Source organism: Zootoca vivipara, chromosome 1, assembly GCF_965207765.1.
Source record: "Zootoca vivipara chromosome 1, rZooViv2.hap1.1, whole genome shotgun sequence".
Taxonomy (NCBI): domain Eukaryota; kingdom Metazoa; phylum Chordata; class Lepidosauria; order Squamata; family Lacertidae; genus Zootoca; species Zootoca vivipara.
Window position 1 is genome coordinate 66,929,464 of NC_142582.1, and position 24,938 is coordinate 66,954,401.

The following is a 24,938-nucleotide window of genomic DNA, read 5'->3' on the forward strand; positions in this document are numbered from 1 at the left end:
AGTTTTCTTATCCTACTCACTGTAACCAGTTTAACTGAAGTTTTTTCATGTCTAGTCTGTAGTCAGATTATATCTGTAGTGCTTAACTATTGATTTTCAGGCCCAAGAGAAGATGTTGATTCGTACTAAGATTGCATGCTGTTTAAGGATTTAAAGGTATCTTAAACCTGCTCCCCCCCCCCCGATTCTCCCTTAGCACTTTAATAAACATCTGACACACTGAATGTCTGTTGCCTGAAGTACAATTACCATTTACATTGTATTACATTAATTCTACAAGACTAATTCTACCAGAACAGGAAGGTGCTGACTTTATGTAATGCTCTCCCTTAGGAAGTCTGCCTAAGGTCAACACAATGTGCCATTTAGGTGCCAAGCAGACCTGGGTGTTTAGAGACACCTTTGATGGGGGCTGAGGGATACTATTTGAGTTACACTTGAGTCCATACAAACCAGTTGTTGGAAACCGCGGAAGGGGAGTTGTGCTCAGCTCCTGCAGGTGTGCTTCCCACAGGCACCTGGCTAGCCACTGTTGACAAGAGGATTCAGGATTAGATGTGCCACTGGCCTGATTAATCAGGTTCTTCTTATGTATGTTTGGCTGTTTTATGGTGTTGTCGCCATCTTGATTTGTTATATTTTGTTGAAAAGCAATGAATTTAAAAAAAGCATTTTCACAAGACTTTCAGTGAGCGTAGTACTCTGCATTTGAAGAATTAGGTCACATACATTTAACTAAGCAGATGGAACTTCATCTTTGGGAAAGCTGCTTTCTGCATGGATATAAATCTCTCAACCATACTCAACATATAATTTTCTGCATCAGAATTTAATCAGTTTGAAAGAAGGGCATGATAATATACCACGTGCTACTACTGTTCATGCTGTTCTGTTGAGACAAATGGGAATAAAAATTAAAGAAATAAAACAAATATTTGGGCAATTGTGAATGTTGCTCGGCACAAAAAACTGAACCCACATGTGGGGAGAATTGAGACCCCAAAGAACCGTCTCCATTTATTAGGTTTCATGAGGCAGGTTATGTTCCTTGGTAAATACAAATAATGAAACAAAATCTTACTGAAGTAATATGTAACTATGTTTGGATAAGCCAAGATATATGAATGTTGCTTTTCCTGTTGCACCAAGCGGTGACAGAAGCCAAGAAGTCATACCGGTAGTTAAACCATAGCTTTCCGTTATGTGCAAACCAGGTGCTATGGGTTGTCGTTTAGTCGTGTCCGACTCTTCGCGACCCGATGGACCAGAGCACGCCAGGCACTCCTGTCTTCCACTGCCTCCCAGAGTTTCATAAAATTCATCTTGATAGCGTCCAAATAAGCCAGGATATAGAAGCCAGCTTTAAAACATGGCTTCATATTCTGCCATTCCTGGAAGGCATAAACTAGTTCAAGGTTGGACATAACAGCAATGGTTAACTTTGCTTGTTTGCAAACCTTGTTTTCAGCTGCATTCAGGTTCCTGAAGAATGCGTGTATCTTAACTTATTTAGCTGAGATTTTATTATCCAAACACAGCCAATATGTCTTCTTAAGTTCATCCCTTATAACCCTTGCATCTCCCCTTCCTGTTTTTCTCTTCCGAAGTAGCAAATAAAAAACAATAACAAGGGAGCCAATCATAATGAAACAATGATAAGATAAAGCCATACCAGAAAAAAGTACCCGGGTGGCAGAATACTGTTAGGGAGAAGGCCAAACAGATATCTCAGGATTCCAAAGGCAGGATGATGCAACCAAGATCTTCCGTTCTATTACCAACCATACCACAGAAGAGCTTCTTCAGAGGACCTCAGTGGACAAGAACTGTATGGAGTTTTTTGTTTATGTTCCACTGTGAAGAGCCATGTATGTTGACAATATAGCAATGATAAATGTGCAAAATAAAAAGTTACTGTGTTTATGGAGCAAATTTCATAACCAAAACTGTTCTATTTTCAGTTTATTACATAGAATTAAAACCATACAGCTCTGTAAAACGTAGGCTGTTATGTAGTGCAAAAAGATGTCTGAAAACTTAATTCAACCAGTTCATTGTACTGTATCTTGAACAGCAAAGACAAAATGAAGATTACCTCTTATGTTGTCTCAAATCAACAAAAATACTACACAGTTTGGACCCGGCAGAGCAGGAGTATCAACTACAGTACACAAATCACCTGCCACAGTTTTACTAAGGTCAAAATGGTTCAGCATTATAATGTGGCATTTGTTGTGACAGGTGTACTTTTAGACATTTCTGAACCAACCTCTGAAAAAATCTAACCAGTAATAACAGTATACCTAGTAAGATAACATTTGGTTATGCCGCTATACCATTTATTATGAGGTCAGGTCAACACTTTTTAAAAAATAAAAAATAGGCAAGAAGCAACAAAAACGGCATATGCAGAACACAAATGACGAAGTATATAAATGTACCTTCTGTGTAGTTGCATTTATACATAATACTGTAATAAAATGATTCAATCCATATTATATTACAAAAGAACAAGGCTGCAGTAGGTATTGATACCTGCCAATATTCACACACACTCTTACATTTCAAAAGCTCCTCTGAAAAGTGGTGCTTTTCAGGATGAGAGGAAAGCTATTTTATAAGATTGCAGAAAATTATTAGAATGTTTTTATTCCTAATAATCCAATGCACTTGAGCACTAAGCACCATGCAACTTCAAAAATAAGACTTATGAGCAATTTCAACCATGTAAAGTACTCTCCACTTTTACCAACTGAGTTTTAGAGTGTGCCCATGTCTTGCTTAAACTCAAAAAGGGCACACTATAGCAAAGGTTACCCATTCCATTGCTTTCAATGGTGCTTGCAACTAGCTTTTAATAGATTGTACCGTTTTAGTGAATAACTATTTCTGCATTTCAAACAGCATAATTTTACCTTTACCTACATCAGATTGCTTGCCAAACATCTATGGACCTCACAGTCTTTCACTACTGGAGCAATCATCCACCCACACCGCCAATGTCCACCTGTTCACCACTGCTTTTGAGCAATCACAGAAGAGACCTGTAACATTCTTCAGTGAATGCTTATCTGCTGAAGAGCTACACAGCTCAAGGGAACTGCAAAGGGCCTTTGGTTACAGACAGAAGGACACTGTGTACCTCAGAGGAGTTGTAAGCCAGGTAGGAGAATGCCATTTTGAGAGGGAAGGAGTGCCAACATACGGGAATGGAATACGGTAGGTACTATACAGCAGTTCTTCAGACTAGCAGGCATGTAGTACTTAACTGTCTACAGACTAAATTTGGCATGCTAGCCTTGATTTAAAGGAGGACAGCAAAAGCTGGCAAGTAGTCTGCTTTGTAAGAACTGTAAAATGGCTAAAATTGTTTCATAACAAAAATAACCGCACAGAGTAATGAGGCCTAGAGATGGGCACACTTGAGTGGCATTCTGAACTGGAACAATATGATGAAGCCCAGAAACAGAAACAAAATAGCCCTAGCAACAATAATTATTCAAGGAAAGGTATCATTACTTTGGGGAGTAAAAACCATAACAGAGCTCTTAAAATTTCAAAAATAAATTTAATCATCAGTTAGCCTTCCATCAGAGCAGGGACACATCTTTCTAGCACGTCTATTTACAAGATGTACAATTTGTACATGATAACCTTAACCCAACAAAAGTATGCATGTAGGCATGGAGCTTCCTCATACTGAGGCAGTTACAGAATGTTTCAACTGCAGGGGCATGAAAACAAATGAGGGATTCCATGCCTGAAGGACCACTGTTTGGGCACTTGGAGCACCAATAGATCTTTACATCAGAGGTTATGCTATATGGCCATGCTGCTTAAATAAAAACCTAGCAAACATTATATACTTAACTATAATGACATAGTTTCTGCTTACTAACTGAAATTGATAATTCCTCAAAGTGATTCCCACATTTTTGCATGCACTTATAAATGCATGCAAATAATTATTTTTGACAACTGATTAATTAGTTAAATAAAATATTAGCAATTTTGGAAACAGCTGCCATACATATGAAATACTGGCGCTATATATATATATATATATATATATATATATATATATATATATATATATATATATATAGTTTTTCATGTGCCATGATAAAAGTCTGATCAACCCCAACCCCAGCAAAAACATTCATATGACAGGAAAGTCACTCAATGCCTTTCAGTGTCTCCACAGTTGGCATGAAGCAAAATGAAACCCAGGAATTTCTGAAACACTGGTCAAAATATCTCTTCCTGCTCTCCCACAAGGAGCTCATTAATAAAGAATCCACACAATCCATTACTCCACTGGGCTGCAGAAAGAACTGTGCAGTCTATTACTTTTTCAGAATTATGAATGGTGCAAAGATGAGAGGGAAACAGGAATGAATTTATCATGTTAAGCCTACACAAACAAAATCAGATAAGGCATACATATACATATATTACTGATTAGTTAAAATGAACAATACTTTAAAAAGTATATGGTTCATCTTAATTTCTTCTGACAGCAGTTATTTTGTCTTTGTGCCCCATAAATAAAACTCAGTAAAAAGTCCAGAAGCATTTTAATCTCTTATAATTCTCTCATTTCAAATTGTGAAGGATGCGATAGAAAAGTGACCATAGAAATAGTGCTGATCCTGAGATGAAATATGGGACGTGAAGATCCAGGCTAATTCTCATTCAAACTTTTGTTTAAGTTTCTTCTGAAAAATAGCTGGTAGAATGGAGAGAATAGCTAGAATCATGAGAATGAAAACAGAGTTCCAGGAGACTGCTTCACCTGCTGTTGTAAGCTGGTAGAGCGTTGTTCCAGCTTTAATTGCTACAAAAGATGGTGGTGCAACACCTGGAAATAAAAGATGGGAAAATGGATCAGAGAAAAAAAAATAAACTCAAAACAGTTGTGTGTTTTTTAATGTCACCAAATCTAATATAGATGATTCAGAAGTCATGAAGGAATAACCTGTTTTCCCCCAACTTTGCAATTATATGATTCTGTTTTTAAAGCATTTTTATTTAGGTTACACTACAGTATTATCTATATTCCAGCTTGTAACTAACATGTACAAGATGGTTTATACAATAAAATACCGCTTATAAATCCCCCAATAATTAAAGCAATCAAGAATGAAAAACGGAAATTCCAAAAACAAAACAAAAACCCAGCCTAAATAAAAATGTATTTGCTGCCTGCTTAAAAGCAGGCATTAAAAAGCATGGGGTCAAGACAGAACCTTGTGGCATCCTGCAGGCCAAAAGCTACAGGCCAAAGCAGTAGTCACCAAGGTCCACCTTCTGTAAGCTACAACCCAGGATTTCACTTCTGTCTGCTTCTGTATCACTGGCACTTCACCTTCTCTACTTCTGTGACTCAACTGACTGGCCCAACCAAGCCTTGAAAATTTAATAAGCCAGAGAGGCCAAGGATCCAAAGCGCCTATCATGGGTCTTGGTTCTCCAGATAACTTTTTCACAACTTCAGGTTGCACAAGTTGAAAGGTATTGAATACAAAGTGAACAGTCAGGAGCCCTGTGTGTGATCACTAGCGCTGATTCAGAAATAACCATAGCATCCACACTGTAGTGGATGTTAGAAACTTTATCTGAAAAGCTTCTTGCAAAGCAGTCACCATCCCCCTGCTGGCCAGACTGCAACAAGCCTTTTTACTACTGTGAACAGATCCAATGAGCTGACAAAACAATGGTGGCGATATAGGATTTCTTCACCACAATCATGCCACAGAGTAGGCTCTAAAATGGAATGTATCCTATGATAGATATGTAGAATTTCAGCTCATTTTTATTTAACTGTGAAATTTACAGCATGCGTTCCTTAACAACTAAAAATAAATAAATCACTAAAATAAGAATATGCAAAAAACAGTTATTCAAAATTTATACAACTGCCCAAGAGATGGGGCTGTGTACTAATGAAGCATGCAGAAAGGAAAATAGTGTCACGTTTAGCAAACTTTAATATTAATCAGAATTCTTACCTAGAAAAGTACCAATAAAAAATACTTTCAATGGTACATTTATTACAGGAGATGTTATATTGATAAACCAATTAGGAAGGAAAGGAGTTATTCTCAAAAATATTATGTAGTTAATGAGGTGTTCTCTGTGTCGTTCAACCTGTTGGGATATAAAAATTCCAAATTAAAAGAATCCTATTTTAGAAATATAGCAGCCATCTTACTTGCATAATCCTTCCCTCTATTTCCAAAGTTTACTTGCGAGTGCTTGTCTTCATGTAGCTAAAATGGAACCATTCACACACAGGAGGGAGAAAGCAGCAAGTTTGGTTGAACTCCCAAGGTTCACAGAATTACAACAACAAAACTTTTGGGGTGGAACTAAGGATGCTGGCAAACCCCAAAACAGCCCGGAGGGCCAAGGAATGCTGACTGTTGGATGAAAAACCCCTCCCCCGAACTGGGTAAGAGAGAGAACAAAATAGAGCATCATGGAGGACCATGGCTGATTGACTGGAACAGGAATATCCTATACTGCAATGCTTTGTAGTAGGTCCGATTTTACCCCTCTAATAGTGAATTCAGGTGGTTGAGGGTTAAACTGGGCTACCCCAAAATAAGGAAGCAATTTCTACATAGGGGATTCTCTAGGTAGGGGTGTGAATGTATGTACAGAAAAAAATAAAAAATAAAATTTATTATTACTACTACTTCTACTAATAATAATAATAAGTAAACAGCCCAGAAAGCACCTGTGAGTTTCCAGGGTTGAGGGCACAGACATAACAGCCCACTAGCAACTCATTTCATTGTCAACAAAGAGAACCTGTGGTTGACATATTGTCAAATCCCCATATTTGCTGTTACTTTGGGGAAAGTAGGGGTGGAAAGAGATATGCTACAACTGGTTTCAAGTTGGCTTGCTTGAAATTAACATTAATCAGTGTTTGTCAACAAGCTAGGGTTTAGCACGAATGGCATGCAAGCCCAAAATTTACTTCTAGACTCATTCCTGTCACACTGAACTATGGTTTAGCATGAAATCCAGGTTGTGCCCAGACGTGGGGGGAAATGGATACAATGGTACCTTGGTTCTCGAACTTGATCCATTCTGGGAGTCCGTTCGACTCCCGAAACCGTTCGAAAACCAAGGCAAAGCAGTCAATTGGCTGCAGGGGCTGCAGGAACTTCCTGTACTCAAGCGGAAGCCACATTGGAAGTTCGGCTTCTGAAAAACATTTGCAACCCAGAACACTTACTTCTGGGATTGTGGCGTTCGGGAGCCGATTTGTTCAGGAGCCAAGCCATTCGAATACCAAGGAACCACTGTATTTGTGTAATTCCTATCCTCTTATACTTAAATGTAAACATTTAGGACAGATGTTCCACCAGAGTGACTTTACCTGCTGTGACCATTTCACGGCTTTCTCTGTTAAATATCTATAAACAACAGGTCTTCCAACTAAATAGGACAGCATATAACAGAAAGAGGCCCCAAGTCCAGAGCACTGCAAATGAATGGAAAACGAGACTCTTATACATTCATCCTTCATATGATTAACATGCAATAGGGTTTCAAATAATCAATGTAGTTAAACATTTATCTATACATTCAATATTACTGTACTCTCTCTTAGTTAGAATTGTATCACCTCAGACCACCTATAGGGGACTGCTTTGTTAGTACTCCCCTTTATGTTAAAAAGAAAATCTTTCATGCAGAAAACTAGCACATCTGGGAGAAAACTAGTCTAGAACAACTCTTACCATGTATGAGTTGTCTGCATGATTCTGCTGAACACACACTTCAACTCTAGTACAAGAAGCTTAAAAATAGTAGTAACTACAGAAAACTCATTTTAAAGTGGTTTGAATTAAACTTTTATTATACAAGGGTGTTTGTGTGTCTGCATCTGGGGCCATCTGTTGTTACAAGTGACTAGCTGTCCACAACATGGTGCACTGAGGCCACCACTTTCAAATTACCTCCACATAGCGTTTTGCAAATGACCCTAACCACAATGCCCTTCCTTTTTCCAAAAAAGTTGTTTCAAGTCTTGGAAATGGGTGTACATCACACCCTAATTAATGCATTTAAATTGGTTTCCTGTTGCCCACTTTTATAGCCACCAGAGAAAAAGTGGGTGGAATTGAACATTGCACTATTACAAACATTCTGTCTGCACAAGCATATTAGCTTGCCAGACTGAACAACCCTCCACCAGGCCACTGTTCCCGCCCGCTATACTGACCCCCCCTCCAATTTTGGGGGATTTGGGAGAACACCGAAATTAAGGGGTAAGCCTTGTTGCAGAAGCAGGATTTGTTATGTGAATCCCACCCAATGTTTCTGTTTTACTCAGAGTAAACCCAGTGAAATTAATGGACCTAACTTAGTCACTTTCAGTAATTCCATTGGGTCTACTGCAGGCTAAACTTAGTTGAATACTAGCTAGAAAAATTATTATTTTGCTATCACTTATTCAACTTTGTCCATTAGAATGTACTCCTTTCTAAGAGCTGATTTATCACTACCACCACTTATGTCAAAGGCAAATTTCAGCTGCCCCAGGAGGGCAAGATTTAGTATACTATACTCACTAGTAAATGCTACATTTCTATTAACTATTCTATTATTTGTTAGCGTTAAAATTCAGTGGAGGAAAAGCCAGTCCTACTTTACATAAAACAATTATTGCTATTGGGTACTGATTTAACAGAGCCAGCTGAATATATTTAAAATATCCTTACCCTATCTTCTAATCAGTGCACCCAACTGCTCAGAGTAGACACAATGAAATTAATGTACGTGTTTAACTTGGGTCGACTCATTTCAGTGGGTCTCCTCTGAATATGACTAACATTGGATACAACCTGAGGGCACCTTTTCAAATCCAATAAAAAAAGATAAACACACATGTGATAAAGTGTACAGAAGCAGAACAATTCTTCTCTCCTTACAGATGTGGGCTCCACTGGGGAGGGAAGTTTGGATCTTCTCTCCCTACCAATGACCCCAATCAAGATGCCCCCTGCATCTCAATTAGCCTTAAGGGAAAAGTTCCCAATGGCACCCACTGCAGCAGAACGGAAAGGTTAAATTAAACTACTCCTTATGCTGCAGTCTCACAGCACACCAGAGAAGAGACCCTTGCAATTAAATGGGAAGAATCTATTTAGAGTAATGTGTATTTTGGCCCTGAGGCAAACCTCTGCCAGCAGGTTTTCAGGTTGCTTTCTGTGTCTGTTTCAATGCTGTCTTACTAATTTGTTTGTTACTGTCTTATTGTAAACAGCTTTGAACTGCCTAAGAAAGTAATAGCTAAACATTTAATAGCTAAATATTTAATTAATAAATAATATGTTCATTACATATTAAAAGGTTATGCCTGTACTATTCACACCATCTGCTGCTGCACTAAATAGCAAATACCTTAAACAAATATTTTGAAGATAAGCATTCCGTATTTGTAATTAATACTTACCAAACAAACAAGAAATAGAGCTAGGGGGAAAGGATAGAGAAATCCTGAAAGTATACTCAGAAATATTGATCCAGGAATAGCAAAGGTTTGCAAACTGGATGGTAGGTTTAGTTAAGGACAACATTACTTCGTGTTTTGAACATGCAGAGTAAACTACTGCATGTTTACTCAGAAGTTAGGTCTGACTGTTTTTTAAAAAAACTTTCTCCAAGGTATATAGGATTGCAACCTTAGAAATTTAAAACCAATACAATTTTAAATAATTTATATATCAAAAGTATTGCCAAATGAAAACAATTTAAAAGATGAGCTTTTGTGTGCATGCACACGAAAGCTCATACCAAAATAAAAACTTAGTTGGTCTTTAAGGTGCTACTGAAGGAATTTTTTTATTTTGCTTTGACTCAGACCAACACGGCTACCTTAGGCATGTGGTCCCTTAAAACTTCTCTACACAGGGCCTCTTCATATATTTCATTTTTAGGTATACAGTGGTACCTCGCAAGACGAATGCCTCGCACAATGAAAAACTTGCAAGACGAAAGCATTTTGCGATGTTTTTGGTGACTCACAAGACAAAGTTTTCTATGGCCGTGCTTCGCAGGACAATTTTTTTTGGCATTTTTTTTTTTTTTGCCATGGCAAACCATGCTTTTGCAAGACAAATTATCGCAAGACGAAGCGACTCGCAGAACAAATTACTTTCGTCTTGCGAGGCACCACTGTACATGGCAACCACATCTGCAGGGGGAAAACTGTCATACAGGTGTGCTTGTAAGGGAGCTGGTATACCCGAGACTGCCACTGATCAACAAGGAGGAGCAGCGAAACATTACAGTAGGCATCCCCAAACTTCGGCCCTCCAGATGTTTAGGACTACAATTCCCATCATCCCTGACCACTGGTCCTGTTAGCTAGGGATCATGGGAGTTGTAGGCCAAAACATCTGGAGGGCCGCAGTTTGGGAATGCCTGCATTACAGGCACTGTTTTATAAAACACCACAGCATATGATGCTGAGTACTCTGCGAGGAATTCAACATCACATTATAATCGTTTTGTCAACACACGCATTTCAGCTTGCCAGATGGGAAAATCTCCCCTCTCCCCTGGGTGCGTTTCTGCAGGATCCTCTAACACGCTCTCCCTTCCCCACAGTCAATTGTTTGGGGGGGGTCACAGGGGGAAGAGAGGGGAAAGCCCCATTGTATTAGCAGGACTTGTGCTGGTACCTGGCTCTCAGTCATAAATCTGAAACGTTCATTCAGCAATGTATAGGACAGACTATTATTATTTACTGAATTTACTGCCTTATACCTGGAGGTGTCATGGCGGTTCACAGACTATGCTGTTCTACTAATTAAGATACCAATAAAGGTTCACATTGGTGTTTTTTTATATATAAAAAAAACCTGTGGTATTTCTAACCTTTATTGGGTCCCAGGGCAGGAATATAATAAATGAATCTCAGCTTTACCTCTGTGTAGGCTACTTAAGTTCTGTGAACCAAAATCTTACAAAACATAATTTTGTACTATGAAGTGCTATTCAATAGTACCATTAAATAGCCTTGTTTACAGCTGCTAAAAGTTGCTCACATAGCACTAATGGAAACAACTTTTAAATATCTAAGTGAATCAAAGACTCATTTCTATCCAAGTGTTGTTAACAACCTAGCAATAGCAAATTAGCATATTCTATCCCCACAGGGGGGAAACCACCAATAAAAACAAAGCTGCTTGTTTTAAGAGGTTGCCTATCTGTTAAGAATCTTTTGTAACAAACAACTTCACAGCACAAAAATATTCCTTTATGCAAATACCGTAAGTAAAGTCTTCCTAAATGCTCTTAACCCCTTTGACTTCTTATGCAGTTTTCACATGTACTCCATTTTTCTTTTTTTCTACCTTTCTGGTCCAATCTTACATGTGAAAATTCTGAAATAAACATGTTCAATGCTGAAGTGGGGAAAGGGCCTTCTTATACAAACCAATGAAAACCAAATAAAAAAAATCCTTCCAGTAGCACCTTAGAGACCAACTTTGTTATTGGTATGAGCACACTTCAGTGAAAACCACACACTGTTAACTACCAGCAGTTCCATATGGAAAGATGCCAAGTACGGTCACACAAATTCTTAATGGCTCTTAAAGTTGTTCCCCACATTCCATCCCACGTTGTTCAAAAGGCCCCCCCCCCGATCCTTTCAGGTGGTGGGTATCTTTTCTTCTATGAACTTCCACCTATTCACTTATCTTCGGACCCAAGCCATGTTATCAAGAGTGTCCCTTACCACACAGAAAAAAGAGCCTAGAAACTACTTCACATCATATTCCAGAAAGCCACAGCTATGTGTATTTTTCAAATAAGGATACAAAACGTAAGTAGCAAAATAGGCCACTAAGACTTGTACATAGAAGTTGTCCTTGTATTTAGAGAGAACTTTTCCTAAGGCTTTAGCATCATCCATGTCTCTGGGAACCTTTATACATTCTCTCTCCTCTCTGCAGGGGGAAAAAAATCAGATGAAGTTACCAGCATAAACAACAGATGCTTGCCCCAACAGCATTATGCCACTGTGACATAATGTATCATGCACTCTTAAGATTTCATGTAAAATACTAATTACACTGTTTGACTGATTGGATTTTGTAATACATACAGTCAGCTTTAAACTACCGTGTTTCCCCCTTTTTAAGACACCGTCTTATTACTTTTTTTTCTCAAAAAACCACAGGGTGGCTTATTTTTGGTGGGATGTCTTACTGGTACCGGTATTTTTATTACGAGTCTGAGGGAAGGGAGGTGTGTGCGTCCCTGGTGCAGCCCTCTCTCCCCGGCCCTGGGATGTTCGCGAAGGGCTGCTCTCTCTCTCCTCCAAGGTGGGGACTCACTTAATAGCAATCTGCTACACTGGAGCTTCTTAAATCTAAACCAGTATAATGGAATCTATCTGTGTGATACAGTCCTAGCAGTAGCCTATACCTAAAGCAAGTAAGGATCTCTACCAGCCAGCTGCCCAAGACTGCAAGACTGTCTGAAGTTCCAACAACATAGCACTTTGCAGTGCTATCACTGATAGCAAAGAAGCTACCTGCTGAGAACAAAGAAGCCAGCTAAGCAGCAATTAAGATTGCTGACTTGGTAAATGGTAGCAATTGAGAAGCAATTGAGCCAGCGAGGTGAGGAAGCACGTGTTGTTAGGACCGGCAGTTTAACTTTTGTGTAAAGCAGCGTTTAGCAGCTCCTTTTAGCAGCTCGCAAACAGCGAAGGAAAAAGTCCTTAATAAATAAATAAAAGTCCCCAAGGCAAGGACTGCGATCCAGACTACTTACAAATCCTTAAAGGGGCAGCTCCACAGACAACCAAGCAGCATAAGGTAGAAAGAAAACTGCAGCAGGATTTTTAAAAGGCTGCTTTATGCCCGGTAAAAGCAATGAGACAACAATCAGACACGGGAGATTCCCGTTAAGAGGAAATCAACGTGCATTGAATGGAAGGGAATTTAGGGAAAGGTGGGGGGAAGCGAGAGGTGGGCTGTGTGTGTGTGTGTGTGTGTGTGTGTGTGTGTGTGTGTGTGAGAGAGAGAGAGAGAGAGAGAGAGAGAGAGAGAGAGAGAGAGAGAGAGACACGCAGGGGGGGGGGGAGAGAGACAGACGCGCGCACGGAGGTCTCTCCCTAAAAGGGAAAACAGCCTTTGCATTCTTCAATCGCCCCTCTTTTCTTCCTCGTGCCTTCATCTCCTCCCCACCCCACTTTTCTCCCCTTCACCAAGTAGAGCTTACACAGCTTGGCTAAAAAAATTATTTTTGGATCTTTTTATTTAAAAAAATGCTCTCAGAAATGGGGAAGGGAAATCACAAGGCTTCGGCAGCCAGCAGCTACGGCTGTTCGGTGCATTTTTACAAGCTTTTAAAGGAAATACGTGTCTGTGGAGCGACAGCAAAATGGGGAGAGATTTTTAAGGGGGGAGTTGGCTGGCAGGAGGGGGGTTATTGCTAGTGGGTGAAGGGTCTATCAGTATGTCTTATTTTCGGGGTATGGCTTGTATCGCGCAATTGCTTAGAAATCCTGCTATGGCTTATATAATGACTACGTCTTAAAAAAGGGGAAACACGGTACTACTTGATGTTATTCTGTAACCTGTTGAGGTATCAAAGGTACTGCATCAAAACATCAGTTGTTCAGAAATTACTGGACAGATTGATATTATCAAAACCTTTGCCTCCACACCAGCAATTATTAATCAAAGTCAATGTTCAAAGCAAGGCTGCACATTGTATTCAACATAATATTCAGGCACAACTTAATAACTTTTAATAACTTCTACAATCAGATGGAACACATGTTCTATACTTTAGGAGAGAAGAGTAATTGTTTCTGGTGTGTAGACTTTTTATCCACTTTGCTTTCAAACTGGACAAAACATACCTTCAGAGATAGAGAAGGGCTTCAATAGATAACACGTCTACAGACAATACCCCAAATCTCTGCATCTTTGGAAGCAAGTAATTCCTTTCAAATACCTGTAGATATTATTTTTTGGAAAACGCTTGATTGATTCTTAGCAGAACATACAAAGAAGCTCTATGGCCACATCTACACTACAAATGTAAGCCACTTCCACACAGTATTTGGAATTCCCCAGGTGCCAGGTGTGTTTTGCTACTGGAGCTGATCCAGTTGTAACTACGTGGAGATTTCTGGGTGACAGGTTGGTGATTGCCATCTGCACCGAGCCAGCTGACTTGTGCACAGCAGAAGACATGCATCTTGTGCTTCTCTATTGCCCTGTGAATCATGGACCCCTTGCTAGTCATCTTACTCCTCCATCATCACAGACCACAGTTTAAAAACCTCTGGCTTAGTCCATAGTTAATACCATTTTCATTTCCACTGTGTGTGTTTCTCCTTCTTGCATACTGGGACAAGTGAATTGTTGTAAGAGCAAGCTACAGTCAAGCAATGTAGTTGATATCATAGAATCATAGGATTATAGCATTGAAAGGGACCCCCCAAGGACAATCTGGCAAACCCCTAGCAAACAGATATTCTACTGCGGCGACCATAACCTAGGTTTAAGGTGTTATTTACCACTTAGCTTATATATCTGAGTTTTTAACACTGCTTTCATGTCAGATAAACAGTAACAGCTAACTATCACAAATCCTTGAAACAGCAGTGCTCAGCACTATCAAATCTACAATTCCAGAGTTTGGTTTTTTGCAGAGGGGAGCTCCAATAGTTAAAAACTACTTTGAACCCAGTATCATAACAGCTTTGTGTAGTGTGAATGTGTAGTGAAATGAGGATTCGTCCAAGTTTTGTCTGATGACATAATTTTGAATTGGACAGCTCAGCTCTGCCAGACATTAACAGGTGGTTAGTTTAACCTGTAATCCCAGAATATACAACTATCCACCTGGGAAATTTATACACTGTGACATATTAAAACTAGGATTGGGATTAACCAGCGATATGAAGTGTTTTGATATAGTAGTACAAAAAGCTTCCATAATGTATTGTCTGAACAAATTTTTTGCCAGTAATCTTTAAATGGCTATGTCAAATTTCTGACAGGAATGTGCCAGGTAGAGTACCTTGCAGCTTATTGGTAAATTCTGATATCAAAACTAGACATTTATACACATGGTTCCTTTCTGAAAACTCAATGAACTGTGTCCTTCACTTCTGAGTTCTATAGGTTCGTAAGTTTCTTTAGGTACATTTGCTGGAAACAAAGCAAATTCTCTGTCATACTTACTCACTCAGCTGTGGAAAGTTTTTATATACCAGAAACATAACAGATGCAGCTATTAAGAAGATGGATAATAATATGAGAAGGGATGTTTGTGCAGATCCACCTTCTTTATGGGCCTTTCCTGAAATGGAACAAAAATATAATTAATTCATGAGTTCTTACATATCATATTTGAGGGGCTGAGTTGAGGAGGGGCACTTAGACTTCATACGCATGAAGTTATAAGCATTTTCCATACCATTTTTCTTTCTAAACCACTTGCAGAAGAAGTGACAACAGATATATGAGATCCAAGCCAAACAAGAGGCAACTCTCAATATTACACTTTATTGTCCTGTCTATATTAAATAAAAATGTTCTTCACCAGGAAGACACAGAGAGCTAACACAGAATGATAACATCATTTGACAACAGAGAATCTTGAGACATTATAAACTGTAAGTTGTGGTGGGATACAGGACACTTCATTAGAAGGAAGAGGCGGCTCCACTCTGGAGAGATCATTCAAGAATTTCTAAGTAAGTTTGCGCCAGTGTTAAATACTCAGACATAATCTAATTGTCAAATGGCACCTTGAACCTAGGTTGTGGGCACTACAGTGGAATGTCTAGGTGCCTTTTTCGGTGCAGATGATGATGATGATGATGATGATGATTTCTATACCACTTCATAGTTTAAAGAACAAATCTCAATGTGGTTTACAGCACATTAAAATATCACAATCGCCAATGTGGTGTCCAGAGAACTCCATGTGGTCATAACTGGACCCATGCAAATTGTACAATACACATGTCTGCTGGCTAGTTTCTAACACTGGTTAGCACCTTATTTTAAGTTTTTTTTAAAAAAAAATAATTTTTATTAATTTTTAGAAAAAGAAAACACATACAAAGTATACAACATAAACTCTGTCCCTTCATTTTCCCTCCACCCACAAGCCCACCTCTGCCACCAGTGAGACCCATGGGTATTGGGGAACAAAGGGGTCCATTTTAAGCTGGGTTTGACCTCCCCCCTCCTTCCTCCCCCCTCATCCCCCCCCTGCCACTGAGAGGACAAAGGCGGAGGATCTCTGGGGATTGGCTTATCCCCCAGCTATTTCTTCACTGTACTGAAAAAAAGAAAAACAAGGAAAAAAGGGGGGGGAAAGCAAAAATATAAAAAGGGGAAAAAAGGAAAGGAAAAAAAAGGAAAAAGGAAAAATATTAATGGCTTCCACGACTCTCCTCCTCCTGGATTTCCCAACCTCTTTACATACGGTAGTTATGGCGGGTTTTCTAATCCAATTCAGAATCTTATTCTTATAATATTAACACAATCCTCCTCCTTCTTCATGCTCTCCCCCTCTGAGCCCCCCCCCCCTGCCACTGGGGTAGCCCGAGGAGTCCAGCAGTCAAAAGGTTCCATTTTTGTGTCTGGGTTTCCCTCCACCCTTCCCTCTCCCCTCAAGGCACCCCCTGCCACTGGGTACCAAGAGTAAGAAGGGGGAGACAGGCAGTTTTCCACCCAAACACCTCCTGATCACCAAAATTATTCAAAAACAAACTCTAAGCATATTTCCTCAGCCATTCTTTTTACTCCCTCCAGAAAGCTCTTAACCTTAAACTATAAAAATCTCTCCTCCCCCCCCCAATGTCCCTCCTCCCAATTGGATCAGCATATCCTTTAACAGGCCAAGATTCCGACACCGTTGTTCATAAACCAAAAAAAGTACCTTAAACTAAAAATTTTACCCCACACCAATTCTTTCCCACATCCACTTCCAGACCTCTGCTCCTCCCTCTTTCTGCCTTTCCCTCCCTTCACTAACACCATTCAACATTTCAGTCTCTCCAGGATTTTCACTTCCATCAATCTTCTCTTCACTTTGCTTCTCCTTGTCGGCCTCATCTCTTTGTTCTGATCTTTGTTTTTCATCATCCAACACATATTTTTTATGGTCTGAATCAGTCTCCAAATTGTCCTCAAATTGTTGCTCCTCACACACAATCTCATAATCAAAATTGTCCTCTAAATCTTGCTCTTGCACCTCATTCTCCTTTTCTGTTGGATTGAAGCATTGCCTTTCCTTGTAGGTATCTTCCCATGTTTGTAGATAGCCCAGCACAGCCTCCTGGAAAGCTCGAGAGAATTTTGTTTTCATAGTTCACTTGACCACAGGCAGACCAGAGATAAGGGCAGAAGGGTACTGGAAAATTCCTCTCTACCACGTTGTCGGCTCCATCTTGGCTGTTCTTATCCTTTGTCTTTAACCTCATCAGATTTCAAATTTACAGTCCACTTAAATCCTTTTAAAACCTTTTGAATCAATTTTTCCAATTCACAGGAATAAAATCGTCTTTCTTAGTCCTTTAACAATTTGACAGCTTTTGACAGCTGTCAAAGCGTCCTCCCCCTTGTTGCTGCTGAACCTCAAGGGGCAACGACACCGGGGGCTGGGGAGGTTTGGAAAAGTCTTTCTTTCTCTCGGGTCCGCAATCTTGAAAGAAGTTTTCCCTTTTCGGCTTGGGAATATTTAATGCGCCTCCCGATTGTCCATTTGGAAGAGATCGGCTTCTGTTACTTTAGAATCTCTTCCTATCTTCAAATTTAAAATTTTTAAGATCCGAATGGAGATTTGACTTACTTTGAAGAAGTCTTTTATTTCCTTGGAAGAATCCGCCGCTTGCAGGCTGAGGACTCGGAGCTTCACTTCAAGGAGGTAAGATGAAACCCAAAAATGGCTCCCGCGACTCCACTCCGCTGGCTCTCGATTGCTCTACTGAGCTCTCGGGCAGCAGAGGATTCGCGTCCGGAGCAAACAGCTGGGCACTATGTCACCGGGACTCTCTACCCGGTGTTTTTTCGGGGAGTCCGCTCGCTCTGCGGACTTCCCCCCCCCCTCCACGAAGCCAGGGACTTCGGAGCACGAAGTCCCTGCGTCCAACTTCACCAGCGCGACGAATCGGAAGCCCCTTATTTTAAGTTTTTAATACTCTTCCCCAAAGATCTCCAGTGCTGCAAGCCAATCCAAATGACCAGAAAACTTTCCTAAGCACATCTATTTCTTCATCATTGCCTGACAAGTTTTCTTCATCGTAAGCCAATAAGCCAATAAGCAACCACACTGGTTCCCATTCTGCACTTTAATCTGGAGCATGGGTAGGCAAACTAAGGCCCGGGGGCCGGATCCAGCCCAATCGCCTTCTAAATCCGGCCCTTGGACGGTCTGGGAATCAGCATGTTTTTAAATGAGTAGAATGTGTGTTTTTATTTAAAATGTATCTCTGGGTTATTTGTAGGACATAGGAATTCATTCATTTTTTTCCTTCAAAATATAGTCCAGCCCCCCCAGAAGGTCTGAGGGACAGTGGACCAGCCCCCTGCTGAAAAAGTTTGCTGACCTCTGACCTGGAACAACTACCACCTTCCAAAACAAAGAGAATGGCATGGGGCAGACCAGACCAACACCAGCCACCATAGCCCATTTATTTCAGTGAGCTGAAGCATACTTAACTCAGCATTGGTTTTTGTCACAGTAAATACCAAGCATGAATTAGTGTTTTGAGAAACAATCACACCAGTTTGACAAGGTAACTAAAGCTGACTCAAGTCTACTTCCCCAGCTTACTTTAAGTGATGATAATCAAGCAATAAGTTCATCTCTTCTTAAATTTGCTTCTATTGATGGATAAAGGAAACATGCCGATGACCAACTTGCCTGAAACAACTATTTCACTCAGGCAGGAAACTGTGTGAGAGTGCTGCTATATAGTAAACTGGCTAGATCATCCACCCTGCTTATCTGTCAAGAATAATAATAATCCCAGAGTGTTTATTACAATTGGTGGTGCCATGATTATGCAATGTGTACTTAATATTCCCTCTTGTGATGTTACGTGGTTATGAGCTGGCAGGAGAAGTACAGAGATGATGAAACTGCCACATAAGTATGAAAATCATATGACATACCATAACAAGTGTTCTGAATTTAGCAGTTTGCCTTGAAGTTACTACACTTGTGTAGCATGCTTTCATAAAGCCTCATATGTCTAACAGAAGGCACACCATCTGCACAGCTGCACCTGAAGTTTCATTACTCCTCTTAAAATCAGTGCCTCCCAGGAAGAAACTGTATAAAATCATTACTGTCAGCAGAAAGAAAGATAATTGTTTAGTAGCAGCTGAATTTCACATTTCTTACAGCAGCAAATGTACACTCAGGGTGTCACACTGCTATTCCAGCAAGCCAACAGCACAAATCATGGCATTGTATCTGTCCTGTAGGCAGCTATGCCTACAGGTAATTGTATGAATGTGCATTCATGTTAGGTCTGAAATATGCACACAAGGACATATGAAATTTAAAAATGCCAAACTCAACAAGGGTTTTGAGACTATAAGTTGATAACGGTTTTTACCTTATTTTTTCTGCCATTACATTTTTTTTAGGCTCTTGAAATTATGCTCATTTTAAAAGTTTCAATTTCCACATTACATGCCAATTTCTAACAATTGCTATTGCACTGGAGGCTAAACAAAGCTTACAAGTTTCCAATGCATTACACTTTTAAATTTTACTTTGATTAGAGTGCTTTTTGCACAGGGAGTATATCATGATTCAATTTGGAACAAATTATATTGCAAATAAATTCAAAAAAATCATTAGGACCACTCAAGTGACATTATATGCAAAGAACTGAGAGTTAACATTTAACTGCACTCAATCATCTCAAGTACAGTAGATATCTGTAATTACAACTTCAATTTGGCAAAGGCACTTCAATTACTATTCCAAAATGAAAAACGGTTCAATATAAAAGTGATACTGAACATTATTTTGATGCACTGTTGTGATAAGCCCACTGAACCAAAGGAATTATGTCAAAACTAGAATATATACCTTAATTTTAAAGTCCTTGTGACAACTTTTTAAATGTCTTTGACACAAGTAATTTCACTTACAAGAATTTGCCACAGCCACTTAAGAGTCAGAGTAAGAACACGTAATCAAAAAATAGCATTTACTGTACTTCCTCTATTCCTGTCTTAAGAAAAAAGCAGGCAAGTAAAAAACTTGGGAGGCTACCGGTAGGAATAGGCTCAGTCCTTTCTGATCAGCCCTGCATGAACCGTATATGAACAGTGTTCCCATCTAAAATGTAACCTGACAGAAAAGCATGAGAAAGATGTTAGGAGACCTGTCTTCTCTGAAGACATGCAAGTTATGGCAAAGAGAACATGCTTCACTAATATGATGGGAGAAAAATGTTTTTGGAGAGAAGCATTTTCTCACTTGTGAGCAGTTTGCTCTGCCTCCCCACAGTTCAATTTTACCCTGTATCAATAAAATGAATTTCCACTCAGAACCAGTAATGACACACTAGGTCATCACAAGGTTATTCTAATAAAACAACTTCTCTTTCGAAGCCTACTCCCGCAAAACACAACACATAATCCTACTTCATTTTCAACTATCAGCTATCTATTCCAGGTGGGAAATGTATGCTTGTGGAAGGTGGCAAACCACCCAGAAGACAGTCTTTCATACAGCCTAGGGGGAAGCAATTTACCGGTAATCCCACCAAGAACAATTGGACATCCTTCCAAGTAAGTCTACAGAGATTGCAATGGTATAGTGAAAGACACCTCAGATTTGGGATACTCATTCAACATATGTTCACAAGGAATCTTTGCTGAAGATGCTAGACATACCCCATTACTGATAACTTTATGGCAGGTATCACATATGACATTGCAGACATCGCTTTCTAATTCAATCACAACTACTGTGACAATTTTATTCACATGAAGGTTTGGAAAGACTTGCAAGAAGTTATTATTATTGTCTCTAAGACCTTAAGGATCATTGGGACCTGTCATAACCTCACAGCTGGAACTATACACAGAAGTCCCATTGTGAATACTACACTATGAATACAACAGCTGAAAGTTAATGCATTTTTGTAGTCATTTCCTGAACTACATTCCTTACTCCACACCACTTTCCTAGGCACCTAACAACTGGTCTCCTTCATACAGTTCTGGGCACCACAGTTCAAGGAGGATACTGACAAGCTGGAACGTGTCCAGAAGAGGGCAACCAAAATGGTGAAAGGCCTGGAAACGGTGCCTTATGAGGAACGGCTTAGGGAGCTGGGTATGCTTAGCCTGGAGAAGAGAAGGTTAAGGGGTGATATGATGGCCATGTTCAAATATATAAAAGGATGTCATATAGAGGAGGGAGGAAGGTTGTTTTCTGCTGCTCCAGAGAAGCAGACACGGAGCAATGGATTCAAACTTCAAGAAAGAAGATTCCACCTAAACATTAGGAAGAACCTCCTGACAGTAAGAGCTGTTCGACAGTGGAATTTGCTGCCAAGGAGTGTGGTGGAGTCTCCTTCTTTGGAGGTCTTTAAGCAGAGGCTTGACAGGCATATGTCAAGAATGCTTTGATGGTGTTTCCTACTTGGCAGGGGGTTGGACTGGATGGCCCTTGTGGTCTCTTCCAACTCTATGATTCTATCCTATATAATAATGTCCATGTTGTCCCTGCGTCCAGATGTCCCGTGTGTCCCTGGGTCACTGCGCATGTGCCCCAGGGATACAGGGATTGGACAGCAGAGACTGCGCGTGCGCACTCTCCCCCCACTCTGCCTCCTCCAACCGCCGCTCCCGCCGGGGTGGAGGCCGGCGAAGGCCTCCTCACAACCCTCCCTGGCCGTGAGGAGCGGCGGTTGGAGGAGGCGGGGGGGGGGAGAGTGCGCGCGTCCTTCCTGTCGGCGGCTGGGGGAGAGGAAGGAAGGAGGAGAAAGCGCCGCTTTCTCCTCCTCCGTTCCTGTCCCCCTGCCGCCGACAGCAAGGACGGGTCCCAGGGTTCGGAGAAGCGCTGCGCAAGCGCTTCTCCGAACCCTGGGATGTCTGCTTCCTGTCGGCGGCTGCGGGAGAGGAACGGAGAAGGAGAAAGCAGCGCTTTCTCCTCCTCCGTTCCTGTCCCCCTGCCGCCGACAGCAAGGACGGGTCCCAGGGTTCGGAGAAGCGCTGCGCAAGCGCTTCTCCGAACCCTGGGATGTCTGCTTCCTGTCGGCGGCTGCGGGAGAGGAACGGAGAAGGAGAAAGCAGCGCTTTCTCCTCCTCCGTTCCTGTCCCCCTGCCGCCGACAGCAAGGACGGGTCCCAGGGTTCGGAGAAGCGCTGCGCAAGCGCTTCTCCGAACCATGGGATGTCTGCTTCCTGTCGGCGGCTGCGGGAGAGGAACGGAGGAGGAGAAAGCAGCGCTTTCTCCTCCTTCGTTCCTGTCCCCCTGCCGCCGATAGCAAGGACAGGTCCCAGGGTTCAGAGAAGCGCTGTGCAAGCGCTTCTCCGAACTCTGGGATGTCTGCTTCCTGTCGGTGGCTGCAGGAGAGGAACGGAGGAGGAGAAAGCAGCGCTTTCTCCTCCTTCGTTCCTGTCCCCCTGCCGCTGACAGCAAGGACAGGTCCCAGGGTTCGAAGAAGCGCTGCGCAAGCGCTTCTCCGAACCCTGGGAGTTCTGCTTCCTGTCGGCGGCTGCGGGAGAGGAACGGAGGAGGAGAAAGCAGCGCTTTCTCCTCCTCCGTTCCTGTCCCCCTGCCGCCGACAACAATGACAGGTCCCAGGGTTCGGAGAAGCGCTGTGCAAGCGCTTCTCCGAACCCTGGGAGGTGTCCTTGCTGTCGGCGGCTGCGGGAGAGGAACGGAGGAGGAGAAAGCAGCGCTTTCTCCTCCTCCGTTCCTGTCCCCTTGCCGCCGACAGCAATGACAGGTCCCAGGGTTCGGAGAAGCGCTGCGCAAGCGCTTCTCCGAACCCTGGGATGTCTGCTTCCTGTCGGCGGCTGCGGGAGAGGAACGGAGAAGGAGAAAGCAGCGCTTTCTCCTCCTCCGTTCCTGTCCCCCTGCCGCCGACAGCAAGGACGGGTCCCAGGGTTCGGAGAAGCGCTGCGCAAGCGCTTCTCCGAACCCTGGGATATCTGCTTCCTGTCGGCGGCTGCGGGAGAGGAACGGAGAAGGAAAAAGCAGCGCTTTCTCCTCCTCCGTTCCTGTCCCCCTGCCGCCGACAGCAAGGACAGGTCCCAGGGTTCGGAGAAGCGCTGCGCAAGCGCTTCTCCGAACCCCAGGATTCTAGCGCCCGTTATTGAACGGGCTGAAAACCACTAGTGATTCTATAATGCTCATCATTAGTATTTATCATATTTAAGGCACTTCTTGTTGTAGGAAATCTGTTCTCAGAAGACCAATGGCTATGATTCAAACTCTGAAGCCACCACAATGCTTGAAGCTAAACTGGTCTTGATCTGGTCAGTTTCCAGAGGGGTGACTGCTTGGGAACCTTGGTTTCCATGATGAAATAAACGTAAATAAATACATAAAGCAGGCTAACAGAAATTTGTCCAATAGAAATGAACACAACTTTACTGCTTAATGCCATAGGCCACCCACAATATCCCAATTGCCCAACATCACCTTCAGAGATTTATGACTAATGAGTCTTGAACCTGAATGATCTGCTTTGAGGTCTAACGTGGAAGAACTGCCCCACATCACGCCATATGGGCCTCCACACCCATGAGAGCGCCTGACAGGCCTCGCCCCCCCCCCGAATTTGTTTTCAAAAGAAGGCCTCGACTTAAAAGGCTTAATAAATGCCAGCGTCCCTTTGAGAAAACTGAGAACAGGCCGGTCACGGATTATGTGGGAGGACTGATCGGGATTGCCAGTTCTAGGCGAATTTGAACCCCGGCACTTCTTGTTTTATGGCATTAAATGCTGCTTCGGAGCATGTGCATTTTCCCTCTGAGTCACCCTCCTCCTCCTCTCTTCCTCCTTCCTCTTCCTCCTCCTCTCCCTTCCCGCGTCTACTATCCTTCATTCTCCAGTGACCCCGGAACACCTCCAGGCACACCGCCGGTTTGGTTCCAGCGGACCCCCCCCCCCAATCCATCCATGAATATCTCGCGCGTTCTCCTCCTGCCGCTTCTGCTTCCCACCTGCAAGCAGCTCCTGATGCCTTTCCAAGGCAGCCTCCGTCTCCTTCGCTGCTGCCGACGCCTCTTCCTTCTCCGACGTCCTCCCGGACCCTCGCTGGCTCGTGCCCGGCTGCGCCATGGTAGCCCCTTCGGCGACGCCACCAGCCCCTTCGCCGGCCGGCAACACACAGGCCGGACTCAGCCTCCGCCGGCGCCAAGAACCGCGAGAGGAGGCGGGATCGGCCACAGCCCTCCCCTCAGCGCCGACGCCACCCGCTCGCCTGCTACGTAGGCCGCAGGCGCGGACTCTGTGATGCCGCCCAGGATTCGGCTCCCTCCCCGCCCCCTGCCGCCCTTCTGCCAGCACCTTTGCTCTTGGGTTCCCGAAAAGGCTGCCCACGTTTTCTAGTAAATACCGTGGAAGTCGGTTTCTTTCTCCAAAAGACGCCGATTCGGAAGGAACGCAGTGGTTCCACTATGGGCGTAGGCAGGATTTTTGTTGGGGGGGGGGGAACAGAACCTCAGTTTGCTATGTATTTTTATGGATTTGGGGGCGGGGAGAAGGGCAGCTGCGTCCATGAGTTCCACCCAGGGCCGGATTTAGGTTTGATGAGCTACTGAAGCTACTGAAGGTAATAGGGCCCTTTATACAGTATGTCCAGCTGTCCTTTGTCAGCAACAAATTATTGCTGTTTTTTGTGTTGAATATATGCTATATGGTAATTTATGGACCTAATAGGTC

At 42.2% G+C, this 24,938-nt stretch overlaps 1 protein-coding gene across 1 annotated transcript; it reads right to left on the reverse strand.

The window, feature by feature from the left end:
- Window positions 1–3,548: 3,548 nt before the first annotated feature.
- TMEM41B (transmembrane protein 41B) lies at window positions 3,549–24,630 on the reverse strand. Its single transcript, XM_035119428.3, has 7 exons — window positions 24,218–24,630; window positions 15,240–15,357; window positions 11,850–11,978; window positions 9,476–9,569; window positions 7,394–7,498; window positions 6,012–6,150; window positions 3,549–4,861 (listed from the first exon to the last, which is right to left on the reverse strand). Exons 1-7 carry the CDS (start codon window positions 24,333–24,335, stop codon window positions 4,692–4,694), a joined length of 873 nt encoding a protein of 290 aa, XP_034975319.3. The 5' UTR covers window positions 24,336–24,630; the 3' UTR covers window positions 3,549–4,691.
- Window positions 24,631–24,938: the final 308 nt, after the last annotated feature.